The following is a 26,642-nucleotide window of genomic DNA, read 5'->3' on the forward strand; positions in this document are numbered from 1 at the left end:
TGAATTTCCCTAGTCTTAGGTTATATAAATTGCAACTGAATATCTAGTAGGATTACAGTGTACATCGGAGACACCAGCAGAAACCTCAGAACAAGACCAGCTGAACACAAGCGGGCGACGAGGAAAGGTGATCTCAACAATCACATTGCTGAACAACATCGATTTGCGGACCACACTATTAACTGCGACTCTAAGCAATGCCTAACCTACTGCATTAACTACTTTCAAAGACTGACTCTGGTGAGCTGGTTTACTAACTTAGAACAGACGCTCCTCAACAGGTGTCAACTACTACCGGCATCCTACAAACGCAGTATTCATAACTAACATTGCAAACCGACCAGGACACTCCGAACGACCTAACTTTAACATCGGATCGAAACAGACCAATCACGACCAGCTTACGCCACTTGAGTCCTACAGCCAATAATATCACGTCAAAACTGACCAATCAGTTGATATACGAACCGGCCTTAGAACATTCGACTGACAACAACTATTTACCAAACTCTGATGATGATATCCGCTCAGGTTGTCGAAACGTCAGTCACTACTACCTAGAACAGTCCTTCTCAGAACTTAACTCACAAAGACGATGTAAATTGGCCGCCGCGAAGAGTTTCCATAGCTGGTGTTTCGAGCATGAGCTCTGTCATGGTGAACAGATCTCCCCAAGTAGTCTGCCATATCTAACCATCGGTCTGACATCTTTGCCGGATTACATGAAATGTACTCCTCAGACTTCTATGTGCTAACCCTGAGAAATTAGCAGATCGCATGTTCACATTACTTCACTTCCACTTTTGCATAGCTATGAGCAAAACTTGATCTTGTACCTTTCTATCGGTGACCTTTTTACATGTACGTAAAAGAAGCGGTGTTTTGAAACATTTAACGATAAAAAATTGCGATAAAACATTTTGTAAAAGCATATTAAAAATATGTTGACGACGTTTCGACGTTTGGCTAACGTTATTATCAAGTCAAAGAGTGAAAGATAAAAAATGTTTTATTACTAAAAAGACAAAAGTTAATGGAATGTTCTTTTAAACAAAGAGTTTTGCGCAAATGGAATCGGTCTTCGTGTTGAGACAAGGGTTGCGCTGCATGATGAAAAGCATCTCATAGACAAAACAGTTAAATTTTCCTTGGCACTTTTTTAGAATGCGGAATTGGCTATCTTTGAGGAGGCTTGTATCCTCAAGCGCTATAAAGATTGCTTGCTCAGAACAACGATCCATCGTGCATATGCTCTATCCTCAACGACTGAAGCCTTCAATCAAAAATGCACCGAGCTACGTTCCATCTTTACCCGACTTGATGAGATGCTTTTCATAAAGCAGCGCAATCCTTGTCTCAATACGCAGATTGAATCCATTCGCGCAAAACTCTTTGTTTAAAAGAAAATTCCATTACCTGTTGTCTTTTTAGTATTTTGATATTTTTTTCCTTTCACTCTTTGACTTGATAGACCTTTTTAAAGGAAGATGAATTTAATTTTTGTCTGTCTAAAGTGATTCTTGTATGAAGTTTAGAAAAAGCTGGGCTTTAACCATATTTAGTCCCATCCCAAAGTGTGTGCCATCTATACTCCGTACGCCATTAGTCAAACTAAAAGTATCAAACACTGGAATGCCGTAAGCTGATAGATATTTTTCCATGCTCAAGTTAAAACGTGCGACACGATCGTTTTCAGATGGGACATCGTAGTTTGTATCCTTTACACTTCCAAGAGCGTGCACTGAAAGCCATATTATATACGGCCACGTTGCACCATTGGATTTCTTGATATTAAGCAAAGGATCCATGATTTGCGTTTGTATTTTTTCTGCGTTTAAATCCATATGAAGTCCAACACCCACAGCAATAACTGTTCTCTCTCTATTTATGTTGCGGCGAACAGTGGCCAAAATATTTGGCGCCTCGTTCATGCTGTGGTATTCTTTGAGGGCAAAATCAAAGTTATACTTTCCCTGACAAAACGATGTTTCATCTGCGACCGGAATACTTGTCAGGGTTTTGTTATGACAAGCAGTTTTACCCCCATCGACAAACTGCATAACACCTCGGCAATTCTTTACCTTAGGATCTTGCACTCGTTTCAAACTTCCTCTTTCCTTATCATTTGTAAACAAAATCATCAATGCGTTAAAAAGATGTCTTACTAAAGAGTCTCCAATTAGAATCAGTCTCGAAACTCGGCTTGACGTGAGACTGCAGGCTCTTTCAGTGGTGAAATTGGCGAATATGCAGCCATCAAACGGAACCCAGTTGTAAAGTTCGGCGGAAATCTCTTCCCTATAGTCAGTACATCTATGGCAGTTGCAGTTGTTGGGTCCAGCCCCACACCATTTTGTTTTGTGGTTGCAGCAAGGTGCTGTACTTGTAACGTCACAGAGAGCAGGAATTTCTAAATCAAGGTTGGGAGCGTGGAGGAAATATGGTTTGCCTCCACATCTTCTGTCAGTTCTATGTAGGATCAGAGGCAACCCACGTTTCTTACGAATCTGAAGCTCCGTATTACTTTGCTGAATTTCCTCTCTTGCTGTTACAGTCATACGTTTCACCCATCTGGCATTTCGCATTAGGCTCAGTACATTGTGGCACGTCGTTGATTGGTTCTTTCTTACATCATATGAGGCTTGAATACTGTTCAGCATAAATGGCTTGTTTGCACGAATAAGTCGCTTATAATCGTATTCCAAGAAAGAGCTTTTCCAGTAAAATATGACTCCCAAAAGGCTTAAAATTATGATGGTAGACAGCAAGCTTTTCACATAATACTTCACGGCTGCACGTTAGGGAGAGGAAGGTGAAAAAATACAGAGTGAGTTCTTAGTTTATCAAGTTTCACAGGATTACCATGGAATTTAGAGATGGGTTGGTGCGATCCATTTTTTAAAATCCGCACGACCGTCGTGTTTATGGATCAGGTTTGAAATCGGCCGAGAATATACTAGGTCAGTTACCAAATTTATCTATTTGGTTGCACTATTAACACACCATTGATTGTAAAACAGACCTAGTTCAGTTGCTTCGTCAAAATGTAATATAAGCAGCAGAATAAGTAACCCTGGCCCAAATGGGGAAAATATTTCAACCAGGCGTACGATAAAGACCTTTGAATTGAGATATTTCTTAATTGGTTGCTATTTTACAGTAAGTGTAGTTACTAAGATAATGAGAAACGTTATACCACGAAAAAACAATACCCACATTTTGGAAACCAAGGAATAGCCATGGCAAGGTTTCTTCTTCTCGCAAAGCCTGATTCTCTTTTATCCTGTTTCTTTCATTGATCCAAATCTTCGCTGATTTTAAAAAGGCTTGTGATAAATGGTTTATTCTCTAAAAAGAAACATTGGAAAAATTAGTGGAGATGTTAACGTCAATATTGACTGGGATCATGACTTTTCATCGAACTGCTGTCCTGAGAAGTTTAACCATGACAAAATACAGTCCTTAAGTGGACACGAAGCATCTACATGAAGAACCTGTTAACTGCATGAATCATACGTTAAAAAGGTACTTGTAAAAGAGATTTCCCTTGCTTACCTTAAGAAAATGATGCAAATACAAACCAATTTAAAAACTCATTTACATACAGAAATGATACTTTTACCTTTCATTCAATTCCTTGCGTATTGAGGCGCGCTCAATCTACCCAGCTTGGAGCTATTTAAAACACTAAAGAGAAACTTCAGTTGATATTTGAACGGTAGCAAACATTACTAGTTCTTTTCAGGTGGCATTTAGTGTTGAGGGTGACCAAATTGTTTTCTGGTACCATGGTTACTACCTGATAAGGCTTCGTTTTGTTTTTCAAGTTTTAAATTAGTAGGGATTCCTTCTTATAACCGTCCCTAACGGCGATTTAAAAAGTATTGAGCAAAGTTTTCCTCCCCACGAGTAATCGGACCCCTGCCTTAAAAAATGTTGTTTAGACTAGGCTTCTACTTAACTAAAATAATTAATAATCGTCGAGAGACCTTTGCTTCGGTTCCTAAGGAAACCTTAACTTTGACCTCGACGATTTACCAATCGATCACGCTCTTGATGTGCAGTGGGACACGACACGGAAGAAGAAACCATTGGTTTCTGAAGCATTTCAGAAGTTCGAGCTGTGTAAAGAAGAGCTGAGCTGATATGAAATGGTTCCAGAAGAAAACCTTATACTAATGCTATCGCGAAACTTATTGTCACACCGTTTCCTGTATGTATTGCGTTTACGTGCTAATTACCTGTGTGTGTTTGAACGTTTCATTAGTTGCATTGTGCGCTTGTGGTTGGTGTTTGAGTTGATGTTTTTGCCTGTAAAGCTATACACTGTTAAGGTTAATTTTTTGTTCATTGTGAGTTTATTTGTTAGCTTTCGTTATTTAAAATACATTTTCTTGCTGATGTTTGGTACCGTAAGCTTGTCCATGTTTTAAATAAATTATAAACACAATTACGAGTGACTTCGGTTACAAATAATAATAATAATAATGATTTACTGGCGAAATCTCTACCGAGTAGCTCTACATCCACCATTCGAAGTTATATAACATAGAAATGATAAAACTAAGGAAAAATAAACGCTAAATAATAAATTACATTATGAGAAAAATGGAAGGAAATAATTTTAACGAATTAAGGAGGTTTAAATGTTATAGCGGCTCTAGCCTTGCTTAGTAGAAAAAAACGCCGTGATCCACGGTTTCTTTGCGGAGTTAGGATTGGAACTGAGAGACACTGAGCTCTTTCTGAGGTACACCTTTGTGTTCGAGAAACGCAGCTCCATTCAGCTAAAAAATTTCCTGATAACTCGGATGTATGGTTTGAAATTGTGTGATTCCTTCGTAAAAGATAGAAATATCACTTGGAAAGGCAGAGTTGATTTATGAAAGACAGTGTTATTAACTGTTTTGAGAATTATCTACCGCCACGGTCCTAAGCACGCTGCAAAAAAGACCGTGAAATTTGCGAAAAAACGCAGTGAGCGAGAGGGCTAAGAAAGGACCGAAACTAAAGAATAGCAAATACTTGAAAGCTCCTGAAGCAGTGAATACATTAATTGAATAGGCTCTGAACTGTGTAGATTTATGAAAAGGATGTCAACTATAGATTGTAATGATCGTGGTTGTTTTCATACTTTTCATCTGTAAAGAGGGTAAGTTTCTAAATAATTAAACTGTGGTGGTGCGTCGGTGGGAGAGTATCATGAAAGGGTATTATCTACTGAGTTGAAAACGGTATTTGGCCACCGTAAAGAGTTTAAAAGCTGACGTTTCGAGCGCTAGCCCTTCGTCAGAGGGATTGGAGCTAACGCTCGAAATGTCAGCTTTTAAACTTTTTATGTTGTCCAATTTACGTAAGAAACTCAGTTGATAAAATTAAACTATCCTGTTTTCATCTGTAAGTTTTGCTTTGTTTCCTTATAAAAGCAAAGCCCTTTTTTCCAAGTGTCTAAGTATTTACGGCAGACTCGCCCTCATTCGAGCCGCAGTTTCAAGAGAACCTGACGAAGGCTAATCACGGAGGAATGGAGGAAACCTGCGCACTCTGATCGCAATTCCTGAGCAATAAAACGCCGTAGCATCATGTGTTTTCACGAGTCGGCCTAACGTCTCATTAGAAAACCCTCTTTTATCCCCGAGGAGTAGAAAAATATTTTCGGTAGTATAACGTTAATTTCAGTTTGAAGCGGAGGAGGTCGCGGCCGGCGGTCACCAATTTGCAAGCCTTGTCTCCTTTTCTTTTCTCAACGGCCTCCCGGCCAAAAGCAATTTGCAATATCACAAATACGTCGACATTTCATCGTTGAAACTTTAACGAGATATTCATAACCCTCATAGATTTTGTTCGTCTCATGTCAACAATTATTAACCTCGAATACATAGTGTGGTCTGCCTGTGTATAGACGAACGAAATTACGAATTAAGGCGATATATTTACGTCTTAATTCTTTGTAAGAAGTTCGCCCTGGTGGTGGGACAAACAGCCACTCTACCTCCCCACCCTCCCACGCAGAAGTTTGGGTAGGGGTGTTCTCGAAGGCTCGTCTTCCTTAAAAACAGGCCGCTGACCCAGTCGTTCGGTCTGTTGCTTAAACACGGGAAGAACAGTTGCTAAAGTATGGCATTGAATAAGTGTGGTTTTGACAAATTTTTGAAGTTAACACCCCTTTTAAAACACAGAAACTACCCTTTGGTAAGTTATAACTTTATTTATTTCCTTGTATTCATTTTATTGCCTGAAAATTCCACGATTCGTTCGATTGATTATTGTGGTACAGATTTGTACATGTCCGAAAGAAACGTTCGATTATGAATTTGAGCCACCAGTGAAATGAGTGATTGGATAAGTTGCCAGTAAAGTTTATTATGTTTCGATACGGGTTGATATTTTGGTTGCTATTTTTTGATGTTTTGGCTTTATTTTGTATATCACAATGAAAATGTTAACTGTTGTGATGTTGATTATTCGCGTTCTGAGCTAAGATGACCTCAACAATTCGTTGATAATCGAGGACCTACGATAATCTGTTCTTCTCTTCAAAAGAAAAAGTAGACAGCAGTTTCGAATCAGATTAAACTGCTTGAAATAGGGAAATATTAATTCGACTGAATTTTGCTTATTTCCTGTGGCTTTAATGAAAATGAAGATTTTAAAGCGTGACTTTATCAGCTTAGACGTGCGTGACGCGCGTTACAGTTCATACGTTACCCGTCAGGACACACCTGGCATTAAGTTGGAGCCACAATAATTAATTTTGTATTTTCAAATAGGTTGTGTTAGGTTGCAAATTCTCAACAAGTTCATCAAGAAATCTACATTTCTACAACAATGCAGAGGAAGCTGTGAAAGACATTCCACATGGTGCAAAACTGCTAGTTGGGGGTTAGTTTACTTGTGCGATACAGTGTGTGTGTTTGCTTAATTTTTTTTCAAGTTTGTGCCCACTGTTGTCGTTGTGGTCAACCAATTTCTTCCACTGAAAAATACATGCACAAGTATTCCTCTTATATGAAACCAATTTCTAATCATACCAAAATTTAGGCCTCTGGTCATTTGAAAATTGCACTCTAAAATTTGGGACAAATTATAGGTTTGTTTAGTATTACATTTATTTAATTTGAAGTATGAGTACCATCATTAGTTCTATGTTTGTTCAGCAAACAAGGGCATTTGAACTAACACTTTGTTTAGACTTGAATTTATTTAGTTCAGTATGAGTATACCATCATTAAGTCTATGTTTGTTCAGCAAACAAGGCCATTTTGAACTAACACTATGTGTTTTTGGGAAAGGGATGAATCCATGTCTGAAAGACACTGAAATTCCACTAGACTTCCTTCTAGACTTCTCTAGCATCTGTGTCCTTCTTAGTCTGTCTAAGTACCAGAGTGTGGGTTGCACTACTGTACGTAAATGAACATATACATTAACAAGAGGTCAATACAGTTCATATTTCCATGCAAGAGGAATAAAATAATACATCTTACAAATATTTTGTATGAAATTTTCTTAGAACTGACTTTCCCCTTTACCATATTTCTTTTTCTTTGCAAGGGGGGAGGAGGTACAATGTAGATAATGATTTTCATTAAATGATATAAGTTTTTTTATCAATAGTGGCCTAATAAATTTAAGACAGGACCATTTTATTAATTTTTAAATGCCCAGGATTTTACTAGCAGTTGTAACATCCCTTATATATTTGTGGTTAAAATCATAACAGATTTTGGTGTTTTCTTGGGATACACACTCTTGAGTTGATAAGTAGGTCTGTTTTCATAATCTTTTTGCCAGATTGTAAGTTGAAAAACTGCGAAGAGAAGTTACGCTAAAAACAGCGATTAATATATGGTTAAATTCTTGTACCTTACATTCACTGATCTTTGCCAGTAGAATAAAGGAATTCTGAATCAACTTTAGATGAAACAGTATGACTGTACAGTATAAATGATTTTAAACTTGTTACATAAAGTTGAATATCCTATTTTCCATACTATAAATAGGATTTGGACTGTGCGGAATTCCTGAGAACCTGATAGATGGTCTTCTGAAGACAGGAAAAAAAGATTTGACATGTGTCAGCAATAATGCAGGGTAATTAAGTCCATCACAAGCCCAGCATATTTTATGAAGTCAATTGCATAATTATGTACCATACATAATTATTTAGGGTAAGGTTGTCAGAAAAAAGGATGTGAGTGCATGTGATAACCCTGAAAAGTTATTTTAAAAGTTTTCAGGTCATGTTTCCTTGACCTCAGAATTTCATGGAAATCTGGGAAAATGTTACCTTGAGGTCAAGGCAGTGTGGGTTTAATGAATATATTTATTTATTTGACCAAATAAAACTAATTGATCACCAGATATATTCAAATACTTAGGCTTTTTTTTCTGACACCCTTTCCCAAAACAGCCATATACTAAATAAAACATGCACTGTTGCAAACAGTAGGGAAATGATCAGTTAGTTGCAGTCCTAATTCAGTGCATTGAAAACTTGCTCAAAATAAAGCTATGTTGAGGTCAAAATGGAACCGAACACAAGTATAAGTCAGACTGTCACAAATTATTCTGAACCAATTATTTTGAATTGTCATTCATTATGATATTACTATTGATTCATATGATTGTTGAATTAATTTCCAGGGTGGATGACTTTGGTCTTGGCTTGCTTCTTAAAACAAAACAGGTTTGTTGAGACCATATTTGATATTGACAGTGGGGAGAAGGGGAAGGGGAAGGGGAGGGCAGGGCATGAAATTGCACCTAATACAGGCACCAATGTGACTAAATCTTTCACTTTGGCTACCAAATCCAGAAAATTAGTTGCCAGATTGGCGACTAGAATGTTTCATCATAACCTTACTAAGAGATATAGTGAATTAAAAAGATTTGCAAAGATAAATCCGTGGCAAACTTCCTCTTTAAGTTTATGTCCAAAACGCAGCACATGCATCTCGATCGATAACTAGATGCAATCTTTGGTTTAAGTGAGCTTGAACGTTATACATCATCCATCCTAGTGTTCACTTTCTAGCACATTAAAGATCTTTTCCCTAACTTAATTTTGGAGGGTCTATCTAGAACGCTGACAGCGTAAAAAAAAGGTTTTGTTTGTTGGTAAAAATGGCGAGAAACTTTTTTTGAATTGGCTACCACTTTGAAAAATTTAGGAGCCAAGCGGCTATCAGAAAAAAAATATTAACTTCACGCCCTGGAGGGAGGGTAGTGGTCCAGTATGGTCAGCTAAGTCAACTGCATTGTAAAGTATGATTAATAACTGAGTGAATCTTGTCCTCTCATTTGTTGATAAAACTGGTGTGTTTTGATGAGAAATTATAATAAATGCCAGATTAAAACTCCTCTACAATAAATAAAATAATACAAAATACAATAAATTGGCAATTGTATTTTTTTATTAGCTGAACAATTTTTTCACTACAGGTTAAACGGATGATTTCCTCATATGTTGGGGAGAATGCTGAATTTGAACGACAATACCTTTCAGGAGAATTGGAGGTGGAACTCACACCTCAGGTGACTTATTTGTTTCCTTGGTTTAAAACCATTCAGATTACTGGGAGAGTTTTCCCCGTTATTTCTTGGAAATCATCTCATTGAAGAAAATCACATTATTGAGCTCTTGAACATGGAAATTCTCCTTCAAACATGAATGAGTATATTATTAGAAGAAAGAAATTATGCTGAGGAAAATGAAATATCTAGTAATTATTGAACAATTATTTGCTGTATGTGATTACAAATTGGATTAATTCATGAATTCAGCAATATTCACTTCACCTGAGGTGATTGAAAATTTTTTTTATTACAGTGTTGTATAATTACTCATGTGCTTTTGAATTTTGTTATCAAGTTTTTTTGTTGTTGAAACCATTCTGTTGCAATGTTTGATAACTTGTGCAGAAATAAGAAGTCGGTTTCCACTAGAATTAAACAGTTTTATTCAATTCTATCAGCAAAACCTTCACGCCGTTCTTTTGATTTATTATGCCAAACTTTGTAGAATTTTCTGTGCTCTTCAGAATTGTATATTCTTTTATTCTGTTTATCACTTCCTGTGTAATACTGAGAAAACAAGAGGCAGCCATTTTGAAATCTAGTGCCCCTGCTATTTTCACCTTGCACAAGTTGATTATAGTGAGATATCATGCAATCCTTGACCATTCAGAGTGCATAGCAGAGCAATAAGTTATGAATAAATAAGTGCATTAAGTTATTTTGAGATAAACATGATTTCATCATGCGTTTTTTTTAGGGTGCCTATAAAAGACAACTTTTGTGATAAAATGAAAACCAGATAGTCACAGAACTATATAAACTTTTAAGACAGAATGCAGTTTCATTTCAATGCAGATCTATAATCTAGTGTTTTGTCTCTGTCAGGGAACCCTTGCTGAGAGGATCAGAGCAGGGGGAGCAGGAATCCCTGCTTTCTATACCCCTACTGGATATGGGACCTTGGTGCATCATGGTGGCTCTCCTATAAAATACAGCAAGGATGGGTCCATTCAAATTGCTAGCCAACAACGAGAGGTACCAATTCAGACACTGATCTCTATTCTCTAATTCCTAGTAATAATTTTCCTGTGCTTTAAAGAGGGCCCTTTGCATATAAAATTCAATGAGTTTTGTACTCTTGTGGGATATGGCAGCTGTAATAGATAATTAAAAGTGATTAAAAGAGGACCTTACAATGCTCCAAGCAATACAGCTGGCTTATGTTTTTGGAGATTCATGCCACATCCCAAAATTATTATGGGTGAAAATCTTGAGGTAACAATTTGCATTTACTGCTGAAAGTGATGAAGAATAGTGAACTTTGACTTTAGACCATAGAAAACATGACATAAAATCATTGCAACTTGCTACATAACCACAGATAAACAAATTGGTGATTTATGCTGCAAAATTAGGTGGCAAAATCTTCTCTAGTTGCCATTACAAACAGTAAGTCACAGCTTGAAGTGCTGACTTGAGCTGAAAAAATTAAGAGAAGTAGTAAGAAACTTTTGCAAACAATCATTAAAAAAAAAGTTGCATTCAGTTTTGTAAATTGATATGTAACCCTGCAGATTCCTTTTCTAGGCAAGAACATTTAATGATCGTCAGTATATCATGGAAGAGGCCATCACTGGAGACTTTGCTCTCATTAAAGCCTTGAAAGCTGACAAGGAAGGGAATCTTACTTTTAGGTACAAAAGAACATTTGACTCTTTGGTAGAGAAATGAACTAATGCAAGTTGAATTGGTTTGGACTATTTCAAATTAATATGCCATCATAATGGTTCTTAACCATGATCTTAATTAGCAATAAAAATGTTACTTTGCTAGGTATGTTTTTATTTTGGAGATTGTAAGTTTTTTAATCAAGAAGTAGTGGGAACAGGAGAGATTTACAGTAATTCTGATAAAATTTCATTCAAATTATTTTTTTGATTATCATCAGAAAAACTGCAAGAAATTTCAATGCACCTATGGGAAAAGCTGCAAAGTTCACCATAGCAGAGGTAAAATGTTGTATAAAGATTTAGCTTACAGGGATTAACAGGGAGTGTAAGGTCTTCACAAAGATACAATATGCATTGTTTGTAGCGAGGATGTATGCTTTGGAATAATGTATTGAGATATGACTTAGTGGATATTTGTCAGGCCAAAAATGGGTTGTGTCCAAGCAATAATAGTTTTGACTGTACAACTTGACTGGCATCTTCCAGGAAAATGTTTCCAGCCTTGCTTACCTAAGTGCTGGTTTTATATCATCATAATATATATGAATGGATGTTCTTTTATTTTTCAAGGTTGAGGAAATTGTGGAAAGTGGTGAAATTCCAGAGGAAGATGTTCATCTTCCTGGTGTTTATGTGCAAGGGATCTTGAAAGGTTCACACTACCAGAAAAGGATAGAGGTATGGACTAGAATCATTATGTATTCAGGCAGGTTGAATGACTAAAATAAATGAACTTACAATACAATACAGATGGATGGAAAAACAGACTCACAGAGAAACTGATTGCATGAATAACTGACTCACTGTCTGACAAACTAATCTATTTTCATAGAGGTTAACTGTGACCCAGGATGAAGCAGACAATGACAAATCCAAATCACCTGGAGCTGAACTCAGAGAAAGAATCATAAAAAGAGCAGCTTTGGAGTTCAAGGATGGAATGTATGGTATCCTTGATGAGGTTTTCTGTGGAAAATTGTGCTGTTGTTTATTATTGTTTACACAACAAGAAGGCACTCTAATTTGCAGTTTCTCAAGAGGGGAGGGGGAGGGAGAATTGCCTCTCCTTGGGTTTCCCTGACAGTTAACCTACAACTATTTATAGTCCTGTTTATTTCAGTGTGCAGCCAAAACATGTTGTGTGCAAATCATGTTATCACTGCATGTACCTGTACATCCTAGTGTAACCCAGTTGTTCCTGGGTTCTGGGGAGGGGAGGGGAGGGGGAAGGAAGAGCCCTGACTGCTTTTTAGCTTTGTCACTGTTGTTTGCTGTATTGTGAAGTATTTTGTGTCCTTATTACCCTGTGAAATCTGCAGTTTGACCTCTTGACTGTTTTGCAAAATATTAGCAAACCTTGGAATAGGTATGCCTATGTTAGCCAGTAACTACATACCTGAGGGAATGAATGTAGTTTTGCAAAGTGAAAATGGAGTTCTTGGTCTGGTGAGTTAGTCTATAGATGTGGCTACAATTTTTGCCTTTTAACCTTTGTTGGCTAAGCCTTTCATTTAGTGTTTTTTTTCTGGGACTTTTCAGTCAGATGAAGGGCATTTGTTATTTTCAGCAGTTCAGGAAATCAATAGTTTTGCAGGCTATTTAATAGGGAATTATACTGTTGGATTATGACTTGTGATGTAACTAATATATACCCTGGGGTCAGTTATTTAAGGGTGTGAATAAATATTACATTTGAATGTGTGTTTAGTTAGCCAATCAATTTGTGCGGTACTCCCTTTTGAAACAGCCATGGGCTTTCTTTTTCTCTCTTTTCAAAATTTGTAATGAATTAAAACAAGCACTTTGATAAAGTGGTAAAATGTGGTCTGATCTGAACTATGAATACAAGCCATTTAAATTTGAGATCTTGAATTGGAAACTATTACTTTGATGGAGGTGTATATCAACCCTGTCAGTCTGGAAATAATGAACATTCATTTTAATAAGTAACTTCTCTTAATATCAGTTCTTTTTTCCATAAACTGGTGATGTGAAGACAACCCTTTCATATTATTAGGTTAAAATGAAGCCCAGCCAAAAGTGGGCAAAAAGAGGAACATGCACCTTCACCCTTTACACCTTCAACATCAGTATGCATATTCTCCATACTGTTCTTTAAACATTTCATAAGGTGCTGATAAGGAGAATGTATTTAAAAATCATTTCTTTAGTCTTTGATTATTTCCTTTATTCTGGTGACCTTAAATGTGTGATACAGGGTTAAAGGTTGTGGAATGAAAAACTACTCCTCATTGTTTCATTGAAATTGATAGTTAAAGGCTTAATTTTAGCTAATGTTTACTTGACTGGGGTGAATACTTCCTCAGGGTCCCTTTCCTAGACCTGGAGAGGTAGATGCTGACCTCATCAATGCAGGTGAGTAAAAGAAACAACCTTTGCACTTGATCAGAAAGGAAAGGCTAAACAATCACATGAACTGATCGGAACAAAGGTTTTACAAGGAGCCATGAAAACTCAAAGTTAAAACACCCAACCTTCCTGAAGTGTGGAAAAGGGATTTTTTAATCATGATTTGTTTTAGTTTTGCTTCTTGCTGGTTAAAAAGCAGGTGGAAAAGTTGAAAAAAATGAAAAATCTTGGATAAGCAAAAGTAAATAGCTGCAACTCTGCACTGCCTTTCATACTGGGTTTAAAGCTGCTCTAAACCTCAAACTTAAAAGCTGAAAACTTCTATCATAGAAAGTCCTCCACCTTTTATTCCTAGTCTTTCCAGAATGCTTGTCGAACAGTAGACTCTTTTTCAGTATTTCATCATCTCACTTGGTTTCAAAGACCTTACCTTACCTTACCTTACCACTGTTTTCATTAAAAAAATTGACATGTGTTCATGAAGGGAACACTGAGAACTGAAATCTCAGTTACTGGGATATCAATTTTCACCTGGGTCATGTTCATGGGGGATTGGGGCCCATATTTCACATACGAACAGGAATTGAATCTGATATCTATACTTTTGAGAGGGTTGGAATTTCTTATTGAAACAGAATACAAAAATTCTTCCAGTTTGCAGGGCCAAAACACCATGTTTGTATTAAGAGAGCCCATTTTTGGAAAGTATTAGCATTTGGAGTGGATGCAAAATTCGATTGGTCAATAGATCGAATTTATAATTCTCTTTGATTGATAAATTGATTGACTGAGTGATTGACTGATTTAGTGGATTGTTGTTGGTCTTGAAATCTACATACTTTTTACATATCATGAGTGTGATAAAAACACTTATCATAAAAATTATTATTTCCTTGATTGTGATTGGCTGAAAAAACTCCTATTTTCCGCTAATTCACTTGGCACATAGCTATGAGAAGCTTGTTATCGGACAGATCAATAAGCCGATTACATTCAAAGTTGTAGTTTAAATCAACCAATCACAATTTTAATCACCATAGAGCGACATTAAACAATTTACGCCTCTTTTGTCAGTATTTTAATGCAAATTTTCCCTTTCTTTCATAACTTAGCTATTCTTCTTTTCTCGGAAATTGTAATTTTTTATGATTAATAATGGTAATAGGAACGAGTGGTGTCCAATTCGGTCTGTAATCATACGAGTCATAAACGAGAGCGGACAACCGCGAAGCGGGAGTCCAATTTGTTATCACTTCTGTAGTTACAGACCGTATTGGACTCTACTCAGTCCTATTACCATGACTTGTAAACAGGATTATAAGTAACCAAATGCGAGTAAGGATGTTTCCGCATTAGTGTTCCTAACAACTGAAAGTCATTTTACCATACAGACGGTCTTCCATGACTGTAAACTTTGTCAGCTCTTCTTAAGAATTTGGTGGTATATCAACGCCGCACCGCAAGTTGATGTCATTTTCAATTCTTATTGCCCGTCTGGTCAACACGACTATTGAATTCAACTAATTATTATGAACTTGCCCTTATCGTTTTAATTGACATTTCAAAAGCATCAAATGGCGCCTTTGAGAACTGGAAGAGAGAAGGGTAGAATCAAAATGGTTTTGCAAGATTTTTTAATGATGATTGTGTGATTTGAATATTTGCAGGTAAAGAAACAGTAACTGTCCTTCCGGGCAGCTCGTACTTTTCCAGTGATGAATCGTTTGCCATGATCAGAGGGTAGGTGTTGTTAACCCTTTACACCCTAACATCAGTATGCATTTTCTCCACACTGTTCTCTATACATTTTCTATGATACTGACAAAGGGAATTTGTGTAACAATCAAGAGCTTCTTTTGCTGGTGATCATTTCCTTTATTCTCATCACCTTAATGTTTGTTTTAAGAGTAATACTGATAGGAGGAAATAGTTACTAATCTCTCTTAGAGGTTAAAGGCTTGACTGCTTGAAACCATCACAATTTTTTTTTAAACTAAACTAGTCAGCAGCACTTTACGAACAATAATTGTAAAACTTCTTTATTCTCCGACGCGTTTTGTCTAACTGTCGTAGACTTCTTCAGGGAGTTTCACAAGTTAATACCAAAAGCCTGTTTTCACAAGTCATGGTTAACAGCTCTTACGGGGCCCCTTCAAAAATGTTTTGCAAATTTTTTAGGCAAGGCGAGAAAAATATTTGGGGGCCACGATTGCAACGTGGAATCTATTTGTTTTGTACGGGACGTCATCTAGGCGTCTGTCCTCCAATAGATCATAAGTTAAGAACCGGTCGAAACGCGAGTGGCACACGAGGTGTAGCAATTAAGTTGCTATAGTATAGGCAGAAGCGTATATCCTAAAACCATTTCGGAATGCCTGTGAGATTCTTTAGAGGGCGTTACGAGCAAATCAGAATTTATTTCTTATTATGAAGTTATTTATCTTCACTGTTCCTACGTAGGTTTAACATTAACTTTCATCGCGATGCTGGGTAAAATCATAGTTTCAAACCAAAATCTCGAACACGCAGGGGTCGCTTTGGCATACAAATAGTTATGATATCTTTAACTGCTGATTATACGTAGGTAGAAACGACTCACTCATTTATTTGAAGCGCTTTGCTGGCGCTGTGATGAGTTTGGTTAACAACCTAAGCACAGCACCACGTTTACGTCACTCAGCAACCACCTTAAAGCAAAGGAATACACTCACTTGCAGCCAATCAATGGAATTTAACATTTCAGCATTCAGCTCATAAAGTTTTTAATGAACGGCTGAAACCCAATGAAGACGCAATAAGTATTGAAAAAGTGCACCATTCGTTTTGGCGCAAACAGGACACAAAAAAACCCATTTCGTTTTCAAAGATATGGATAATTTCTCTCCCCGTAATAGTGTAGTTTGATCGTCCGAGTGAGTGTAGTCCTGAGAAGGACTGTTGTCAAATGGTGACTGATGTTTCGACAACCTGAGCGGAAGTCATCGTCAGAGTCAAGTGAAAGGTTGTTGTCAGTCGAATGTACTTAGTCCGGTTTGTATAAACTGATTGGTCAGTTTTGCCGTGATGTTATTGGATGTAAGACTCAAGTGGCGTAAGTCAGTCGTGATTGGCCAGTTTGGATCCGTTAGTGAAGTTAGGTCGTTCTGTTCGGTTCGTTTGTAATGTTAATGTCGTGAATGAGTCGTTTGTATGGTGCCAGTAGTGGTTGACACCTGTTGAAGGGAGTCTGTCCCAAGTTAGTAAACCAGCTTTCCAGGGTCAGTCGTTGAAAGTAGTTGGTGCTGTAGGTTAGGCATTGCGCAGAGTCCCAGTCAATAGTGTGGTTCGTAAGTCGGTGATGTTCAGCAATGTGATTGTTGACATCGCCTTTCCTCGTCGCTCGTTTGTGTTCAGTCAGTCTAATTGTGAGGTTTCTGCCAGTCTCACCGATGTAGGAGGCGTGGCAGTCGGAGCAATTGATCGTATAAACTGCTCCCTGTCTGTTCCTCGGTTCGTCTTTGTCTTTGACGTTAGTCGGTAATTGACGTAGTGTGGTAATAGGTTTGTGAGCGACGCGGATATTGAATGGTTGTAGGATGCGCGAGATGTTCTCAGATATGCCCTTTATGTATGGTATAGTTGCTGTGGTCGTAGGAGTTGCTCCCTTAGTTAAGAAAATTAATGTAGCCTGAGAGGTAAAATTTAAACTACGTTTCGCCATAAAAAAACAACAACGGCAAGAACTTGGTCATCAGGCTTACAAGAGAATAGAGGCTAGATATCTCTAGTTACGCACGCGCACGCGCATTTCACTCCCTTTATCGATTGTTACGTTAGTATCGCGCATGCTCAGTTTCCTCCTTTAGTTGATTGTTTCATCAGTACCTCGCGTATTCTCAGTTTCCTCAAGTATCTCAGAAATTGTTATCCGATATAGGACGTCAGAAGGAGTCTTACCAGTAGGTTAGATTATAGGAAAGGTAAGGTTAAAGTTAAAAGATTTTTGTCTTGTTTTATTGCAGAGGTCACATAGATATCACTATTCTTGGAGCTATGCAAGTGTCACAGTTCGGAGACATTGCTAATTGGATGATCCCGGTAAGTAATTATATCAATATATATCTAAAGGAACAAATGAGAACTCAGTCACTTGTAGTCGGCCTGAAGCGCCTGTCGATAAAAGCGAGCGAGCAGCGATTGGTGTTTGTTTTGTTTCTGATTAGTTGGAAATGTTTGGGTGAGTTCTTTCGACCAATTACAGAGTAAAACTAAAGCAATGGCTGATTACTTACAAAACTTAGCTGAAAATAACTCCAATTGCGACGGCCATTACGAGCAAATGTAACCATAAGAAGCAGGCACAGAGAAGAACTAAACGCATCAGCTGGCTGACAGACTGCTTTCAACAAACTGATTTCACTCTGACGAAGCGCTAAGCTCAAAATTCAGCTTTAGAAACTCTTTAATAAAACCAAATTATCTGATTGATGGATTGATTGATTGATTGATTGATTGATTGACAGGGCAAAATGGTGAAAGGAATGGGAGGTGCCATGGATTTAGTTTCCAGTGGGTCTAAAGTTATAGTTACCATGGAACATCTGGCAAAGGTGGGTGTTCTATCTTGCACTCATAGTGCTTAAATTTAATTTTACCGTTTGGTCCGTCTAAGACTGCAAGCCGTTGCAGTAGAAAAAAAAAAAAAAAAGAAATGGGTTAAGAGGAACGAAAAACGACAAAAAAAAAAGATCTCAAAAGTGCAGGATCAATTTCTGGCGATCGTGTCCTAAGACCAGTTAATTTGTGATTTAAAATCCAAAGTGGATGATGTGACAATTCATTGTCACCTTGTTCATGTGTATGTTTTTCTGCTACAGGGAGACAAACATAAGATCTTGGAAAAGTGTACACTTCCCTTGACGGGCACAAACTGCGTAAACATGATCATCACCGAAAAGGTAGTTAATTTAAGGTGGCTTTTTTTTTGTTATAAATACACTGCAAAATCCTGGTATAATACCTCGGTACCTCGGTTCCAATCTACGGCTTCCTATCGGAGTTTCTGTGTACTCGAAGGCAAGTTAAGGAAGGAGTCGGATCTTAAAGCAGGTTTCAAACGCCTTGCTAAATCACAGTCATTAGGTGCAATTGTTGAGAATCCTAACCGGTTCCTTTCTTTATACATGTTTACGATAGCATTACAGGATATTACCTGATGCGCCTCAATCATCTTCAGATAATTGACCGATGGAAAGGTCCTAGTTATATAAAAGTCATACTTCCAGAACTTATTATTAAAAGATTTTGCACGGTCAGAGAATTCCCATCGGCTTCAAAATCCAATCTCTCTAACGAATCTTAGCTACATAAAACAACTGAAAATATTAAGGTACGTCTACCAAAGACAATAAACAATCAAACTGGAAGGAAAACTGGACAAACCGAAAAATTCCTAACTTTATCTGAAAACTAGCTTAAACGTGTGCTTGTAAGGGATGAAGGAGATTTTTTCACGCTGTCAAAATTTAACTCAAAGGAGAAGATATTGCACGTGCGTCTAAACAGAGGTTGATCGAATTACTTTGTGATTGGTACTTCGGATGCCCTATTTCTGAGCCTTAGGAGGCTTGTTCTAGCCTGGCTATTGATCTAACTGGGCTCTTAAAGCTTACATTTTGCAAACTTCGAGGAGTTGCATGTCGATGCAATGCCTTCGTACGATGATAGATTTGTGAATTCCGTGTATTTGTTATATATGTGTTTGACTTTCAGTGCGTATTTGAAGTAAGTAAAGAGAATGGTCTCATACTGACAGAGTTATGGCCTGGAGTATCTATTCAAGATATACAAATTTCCACCGGATGTACCTTCCAAGTGAGCACGATCCTTAAATCTCCGGAATTTTTATTGTTGTTGTTGTTGATTTCATTGTTATCAATGTCTTTGGTATAATGTTTGACATTCTCGTCATAAATCATTATTGTTTGCCGTCAATCTAGACGACAAATTTGCTTCGATCTTAGCTATGCTTAGCTATTGCCATTCCTCCATTCCTTTTTACTGGAAAGTCTTAAAAAGGGTAAATAGTTGATCCTTTGATTCCTAAGAGTGACAAGCATCTGATTTATACTTACAACATCACCCCTGAATGACGCAAGGTCACAAGAGTAGAGGAAATTATCACCAACCAAAAAGCTCTTGATTATTAAACTAATTCTCCTTGTCAGTACCCTAGGACATGTATGGGGAACTGTATGGAGAATATTCATACTGATGTTGCAGTGTAAAGGGTTAAATGTGTTTCTTTCAGTAATTCTCTTTCGAATTATCCTGAACATTTTTACTTATTTTTTTTCACCATTTGCAGGTTTCCCCTGACCTAAAGGAAATGGAACAAATATCATAGAAGAGGGAAATTCCCCGTAAATGATATACTAAGTATTTAATAAGTTATTTTTAAAAAGCTAATGGAAGGGAAAATGTATCCTCCAGGTGTGCTGGCAAGATAAAGAGAATCTTGTGTAATGAAAAAGAACAGGGTCAAGTATTTTTTAAAAACGTACTCAGATCTCCCTGAAACACTGGTTGGGATTACTCAACAACAAGAAAATAAGTGAAACATTTTTGAAGATAATATCGATAGCGAATAATTATTAGTATATTTGATGATTTCACTGTCCGGTGGAAAAATCGTCAGGACAGTCAATCCCTGCAGTTAGTACACAAATAGGAAAGCAAAGTTGCGTAAAAATGTATTATAGCATGGTTTGTCGAATGGAACTGAAATGAAGTGTAGCTGACATGAAGATGAGTACAAATTTAGCTGGTTACAAAAAGTTAGGCAGAAAAAAATGATCTTAGCTAGACTGCAAGACACATTTGTTGGGATACCTACTGTCTACCCTTCCCCTCTCAATGTTGGTCTGTTGGCATTGAATGGAGGAGAGGGGCAAAGAACATCATAGACCCTCTTCCAGAGCAGTGACGCAACTAATTATGTTTAGGAGTGTAAGTAATCGGTTTAATGAAATCATCTTTCGTGGGGAACTATTCAAATAAATAGCGGGAACAAAGTTGTTACTTACCATTTCCGTGCTCTAGACAAGTATGTAAATCACAACACTAGGGTGAGTACTTTTTTAAAGATTTTGAAACGTTTCCCGCAATAAAGTATCGTTTCCTGACATCACAATAACTGATAAATCTCTGAACGATAGCAGACAGAAGGATGCTGTCAAATAATTATAGCGGAACTCGTAGCGCGCGCAGCGATGCCCTATACTTAACATAAATCGTGGGGACCCATCATGCCGAGAAAGTTTGGTTTGTCACGTAACCTTACGACCGTCCGTCTGTATAAGATAAAGAAAAAAGTTGGAATTCCATTTTTTGCAACAATTAATGATGAAATAAAGGAAAAAATACATCTTAACGCCTACCTTAATTTAACTAGGGTGTCATTGGATAATGATGTTACAAGGCTTTTGATCAACAGGCGAAGTGGCTCCTCCGGAAGTTATCGCCATTTCTGTTTCTGAACCACCACGCTACTTAGAATATTGCCTTCTTCTTCTATGCTCCTACGTTGGTTGGCGAAAAATTCAAAGATTCAATTTTTTAACTACATATAAGATTCACACGCTAAAAATTATGTGTTTTCTATATAAGTAAGCCAATGAGAACAGCAGCTACTCAGGGCTTCCTTCTTGAAAACAGTCGGCACTTCAAAGTTTGATTCTGTTTCGGAGATTGCTGTTCTCAGTCTTCTTCTAACGCAGCTTGTAAATTCTGCCTCACATGGTCGATTGCAGGAAGAAGTCAAGTGCACTCTATTTTCGTCGACTCTAAAGGTTTTGACCGTATCATTGCCTTCGGGTGTAGGTTCATTTGAGTCACCCCTCATCACCTACGATCGGCAATTCGGCACGATTGTCGCTTTAGTGATCGTGCACGTAGGCGCTTGATTTACAAACTTTTCTCATGCTCTCCCAACATCTTGTTGGGTTATTACGCCGGTAAACTGATAGAAAGTGCGGTCTTTTGCTTAAATAAACTGGAACTGAAAAAGACAAGTCTTACGCGTGTTATTTGGTCTGCGTCACAATCCATGAAGCGATTTCTCTTTGCGATTATTAGTTAATCGTTATGTTCTGTTATGTATTCACGTCGAAGAAAAATTTCCTAGGCCGCGTACCCCGTTAAAATTTGAGTTTTTTTAATTTTCAGTGACCTAAGGTTGAGAATGATATACGACATCTTGATGTCAATACTCAATTAACTTTTACCAAGTAAAGAAGGTTTTCTCTGTCGTACAATTAACATATGTCCTACCAGATGTCTTAGTGTTTGCCTCTCAGTGTTTAGTCGTAGCTGATGAGGTATATATCTAACAAATTCAAGGAACAAATTTACATTTGTTTGACACCACAGACAGCTTTTTCGTGCATTCTAGAGAAAACAAACTACTGAGGAGTCTGAGGAAGTCTGTAGGTCATCATTCTCAAGAAAACAAGGTTTTTGATCATTGCTGGGCTGCCCAGATAAACCGCGGTAAAAAAGAAAACGATAGCAGAATTATGGCGACAACAAATTTTACAGATGGTGGGTCTAAGATAAAAACAATCCAAGAACTGGCATGTTCCCCTTCTTCAGCTGATGGATTACAACAACCATCAATTTATCTCGCTGCAGTCAACATGTTCCTCTCAGTCACTGCGTTTCTTGGGAATTTTCTCATTCTTGTTGCCCTTCGCAAGGAGTCTTCCCTTTGTCCGCCATCCAAGCTCTTATATCGTTGTCTGGCAATAAGTGATCTGTTTGTTGGTCTTGTTACTCAGCCTCTTTATGCTACTTATTGGATGTCCTTAGTTTACGAACAACGGAGTCTTTGTCTATATACATACTACACCGCCTTCATAACAGGCTTTACCTTGTATTCAGTGTCTTTGTTGACAATAACGGCCATAAGCGTGGACAGACTTCTGGCCCTGTTGTTGGGGCTGAGATACAGACAAATTGTAACGTTGAAGCGCACAAGTATCATTACAACTACCTTTTGGATTGTATCTGTTGTCGCCGCTTTATGCTACATTTTAGATCACCGCATAACCCTTTCTTTTGGTTGTACAGTTATACCATCTTGTCTAGTGATCTCAATCACATTGTACTCAAAGATTTTTCGCACTCTCAGGCATCAACAGGCTCGAGTACAAGATCGTTTTCAGCAGCAGCCAGGCCAACCAAATTCACTGAACATCGCAAGATACAGAAAAGCAGTGTACAGTGCACTGTGGGTGCAGCTTGCTTTAGTTATTTGTTATGCACCATATGATATTGTGGTAACTATGATCATGTTAAGAAAGTCACATTCATCACATCTCATCGTCAGTAAAGACATTCTGGTAGTTTTTGCCCACTTTGACTCCTCTTTAAATCCTTTTCTTTTTTGCTGGAGGATTGGTGAAGTAAAACAAGCAGTAAAGCAGACAATCAGACAAGCACTTTGTCTATAGAGTTAAATTCGTCTTAGGCCACACTCAAATGGACACCTTCAAGGCTGACGTTTAATTAGTCACAACCCCTTCTCAGAATGCTTCAGTGTCAAATATATCACTGGATTAGAGGAAATAAGTAGTTCTAAAAAATCGCTCCTCGAGGCTTGTAAATATATTTTTTCCGCACGTAAAAAACTGAATGAAAGGCAATGGAAACACTTATAACATCTTTTGAAACAATGTTTCCGGCTACTGAAGTTTGTCGTGAATGCAACAAGTCATAACCAAAGAAAAGTGTAATGTGTAATTGTATTGTAATATATGTATGTAAGTAGTACAGGTTAATGTAGTGTAAGCATCGTGTAAAAGTATAGTGTAAGTACATATGTAAGTATAATATAGAGAAAAAAAATATACCAAAGAAAAGATGTGCACGTACTATACTCTCACGTGTTTACTCCACTTAAAAACATATGAAGGCATCGGATAAGAGTAGTTTAACAGAGTTGGCGAGGTAAAATAATTTTACGACAGCAAAAGAGTGAAATTCCAATATTTTGTTTCCTGAAGAGGACTTCGATGTACGCCGTATTGCCAAACAAACTGGTCAAGTGTCACTCTCGAAATTTGATCTGTTTTCTGAAAAATTTCCAGAATTCTTATCAATAGTGACTGTTTTTTGTTACTGGTATGTATTAACGTAGTTTAAGAAAGTGTATGAAATAAAATTGACCATCGCTGCCTGTTAGTTTTCTTTCAGATCGATCGATTCTCTGAAATTATATGATTATAGCGAAAAAAGGGATTTCGAATGAATCATATACTTCACATTTATAAATATTTTATTTAAAGTGGTGTTATATATCCAGCATGTCATTATTTCATCCTCTAGTTGTTTTTAGTTTCATTATTCTACGTCTATCACCTCCGAGCGGCTAATTGTCGCTCTCGACTAATTGTCGCTCTCACCTGATTTTCTTTCAAGTCGTTTTAAAAAGGTTTTTCTGCAATTCAGCATCAACCACGACATTAAAAGAAGATTTTCCATTTGATAATAGGCCCTAAATTGACAATATATCTTAATGTACCGCTAGTACAATCTATAACCCGTGTCTTTCTGTTTGCCAAGGGAATTGACTGCAAGTACTAATTTGAACTTAATTAGACTTTACAAGTTGAGAGAAACAGCTGGTTGCGATCCACATATGTCTGTTAGCATTAAGTAGTTTAGAAAAGTAAAGAGAAAATGTCGTGAATAAAACTTTAACACAACGCTGACAGGTTTATTAAACAACTGATTCGTACGTCAGTGTCCGTTCACCAAGATATGACGCATGGCCGAGAATATTTCAGAGCACGAAGAATGTGTAAGAGTTGCTTAAGACGAAGCTGAGAGCAACTATAGGTTCATAAGTGATAATTATGCTTGATAAAAGAAGAATGAAATAATTGTTGATCGAGAGTTAATAACGTTTAACTAGCCATCTCCTCATCAATAAATTGTCATGCTCACTGTAGTATAAGCGGCTAGAGCACGAAAGAAGTGTAGGGAGAAACACGAGACGTAGTGTTTCTCCCCACTTCTTGAGTGCATTACTTCAATTTCAAAACAAACTTTATTTCCAAAGCGAACAACAATGTCGTCAGCATGCTCTATACTCTCATAGAGCACGCTACAATAAGCCAATCAGAATCCCTGTTAGAATGGTTCAATAATCTGATTGGCTCTACAAGACAAAAGCTGTCAAAAGTGTCAAACCATCAAAGTTAAAAAACCATCAAAGTTCACAATCTGCGATAGTTTACAAACTAAAATAGTTCGGCAGGTCGATTTTAACGCTTTTGCCTGAAGTTTTTAATACAGAATCTTCAAGTGAAATGTTCAGTGAACTTCAGCCGAATTATGGCTCATAAAAAACACGCGAGTTTTTTCACATGATAAGGTAGAAAACAAACTGTTCAAGGCGAGTGTTTTTTAAATGAACGACAGCCGAATTCACCGGAACATGAAGATCGCTCGGGATGACAGCGCCGCAAAACTCGCCTTTGTTTGGTTCTTCTGTTGCTACTTGCCGGCTCGCTTGTTCCGAAATTTTACTTTCAATTATCGGAAAAAAAAAAAAGCTAAAAAGAAGTCCCAGAAAAGGTCGAACATAGTACAATTTGGCAGATGGCGTGACAGCTTCGTGCTCTATGAGAGTATAGAGCATAGAGCTGAGCTAAAGCTGTCACGCCATCTGCCAAATGTACTATGTTCGACCTTTTCCGGGACTTCTTTTTAGCTTTTTTTCCGATAATTGAAAGTGAAATTTCGGAACAAGCGAGCGGCAAGTAGCAACAGAAGAACCAAACAAAGGTTTGTAAACATACCAGGCGCCGTAATTTACGTTATTAAAACGTGAGCAGATACGAAAATCCTCAAAGGAAAAACAAAATAACATTCCGAGTTTTAAAGATTTTCACGCTCAGTTAGATTGCAAGCTTACGTACGGTAAATAAAAATCAAACACAGCTAACACTCGTATATAGTATATAAAGTTCAGTGTTCAAAAACAAACAGAACAAAACAGAAATGATGAAAAATATAACCAAACTGGCATAACTGTTAAAATTCATACTAATCATGACGGTGTCTGAGCGAATATGATCATGCTGAAGTCCATCGCGGCTCGCTCATCATGGCGATCTCCGGTCATCACAGTAAAGCAAGCCTCAGAAACTACACATCGGCCGCCCTTCGAGTGAAAAAATAAGAGCTTGCTCTGATATCCTTTCCGATGCGTTGAGTGGAAAAGTCACATCAGTCACTGCAGCCGAGTTTTGCGGCGCTGTCATCCCGAGCGATCTTCATGTTCCGGTGAATTCGGCTGTCGTTCATTCAAAAAACACTCGCCTTGAACAGTTTGTTTTCTACCTTGTCATGTGAAAAAACTCGCGTGTTTTTATGAGCCATAATTCGGCTGAAGTTCACTGAACATTCACTTCAAGATTCTGTATTAGAGACTTAAAAACTTCAGGCAAAAGTGTTAAATTCGACTTGCCGAACTATTTTAGTTTGTAAACTATCGCAGAATGTAACTTTGATGGTTTTTTTGAACTTTGATGGTTTGACACTTTTGACAGCTTTAGTCTTGTACAGCCAATCAGATTATTTGAACCATTCTAACAGGGATTCTGATTGGCTTATTGTAGCGTGCTTATGAGAGTATAGAGCATGCTGACGACACTGTTGTTCGCTTTGGAAATAAAGTTTGTTTTGAAAATTGAAAGTAATGCTCGGGGAATTTAACGGATTCTTTATTCGTGTTTCTTGACTGTCTCTGTTCTGTTTGTACCTAAAGCACTTAGTGCTCTAGCCGCTTCCTGCGTGCTTTATAACCCTAGAACAGAGCACAGTCCACTTTATCAATATAGGTCCATCTTAGTTAAGAGGGATTGCTTGTCGCATTATGAACAAGTTTATTAAAGGTGTCTTTTCATTTGCCTAATACTACTTATTAATACCTAATTCATTTTTTGACAGATCAGAGAATTTTCTCCAACAATTTAA

General features: G+C 37.5%; 3 protein-coding genes across 3 annotated transcripts; 2 read left to right on the forward strand and 1 right to left on the reverse strand.

Annotated features, from left to right (window-relative positions):
• Positions 1–1,508: 1,508 nt before the first annotated feature.
• LOC131770002 (uncharacterized) lies at positions 1,509–4,089 on the reverse strand. The gene is made up of 4 exons (XM_059085723.2): positions 3,990–4,089; positions 3,556–3,687; positions 3,217–3,348; positions 1,509–2,791 (listed from the first exon to the last, which is right to left on the reverse strand). The coding sequence occupies exons 3-4, from the start codon at positions 3,239–3,241 to the stop codon at positions 1,509–1,511; spliced, it is 1,308 nt and encodes a 435-aa protein (XP_058941706.2). The 5' UTR covers positions 3,242–3,348; positions 3,556–3,687; positions 3,990–4,089.
• Positions 4,090–6,070: 1,981 nt separating this feature from the next.
• Positions 6,071–21,234, forward strand: LOC131769948 (succinyl-CoA:3-ketoacid coenzyme A transferase 1, mitochondrial-like). Its single transcript, XM_059085679.2, has 18 exons — positions 6,071–6,192; positions 6,771–6,882; positions 8,004–8,094; positions 8,647–8,689; positions 9,445–9,537; positions 10,405–10,554; positions 11,107–11,213; positions 11,468–11,528; positions 11,820–11,927; positions 12,082–12,196; positions 12,601–12,695; positions 13,577–13,625; positions 15,287–15,359; positions 17,621–17,696; positions 18,122–18,208; positions 18,476–18,556; positions 19,371–19,472; positions 19,966–21,234. Exons 1-18 carry the CDS (start codon positions 6,118–6,120, stop codon positions 20,002–20,004), a joined length of 1,557 nt encoding a protein of 518 aa, XP_058941662.2. The 5' UTR covers positions 6,071–6,117; the 3' UTR covers positions 20,005–21,234.
• An 845-nt stretch (positions 21,235–22,079) lies between these two features.
• LOC136277154 (adenosine receptor A2a-like) lies at positions 22,080–23,110 on the forward strand. The gene has a single exon (XM_066158840.1). The coding sequence runs from the start codon at positions 22,175–22,177 to the stop codon at positions 23,108–23,110; it is 936 nt and encodes a 311-aa protein (XP_066014937.1). The 5' UTR covers positions 22,080–22,174.
• The last annotated feature ends 3,532 nt before the right edge of the window (positions 23,111–26,642 follow it).

The sequence above is a fragment of the Pocillopora verrucosa genome, chromosome 12 (assembly GCF_036669915.1).
Source record: "Pocillopora verrucosa isolate sample1 chromosome 12, ASM3666991v2, whole genome shotgun sequence".
Taxonomy (NCBI): domain Eukaryota; kingdom Metazoa; phylum Cnidaria; class Anthozoa; order Scleractinia; family Pocilloporidae; genus Pocillopora; species Pocillopora verrucosa.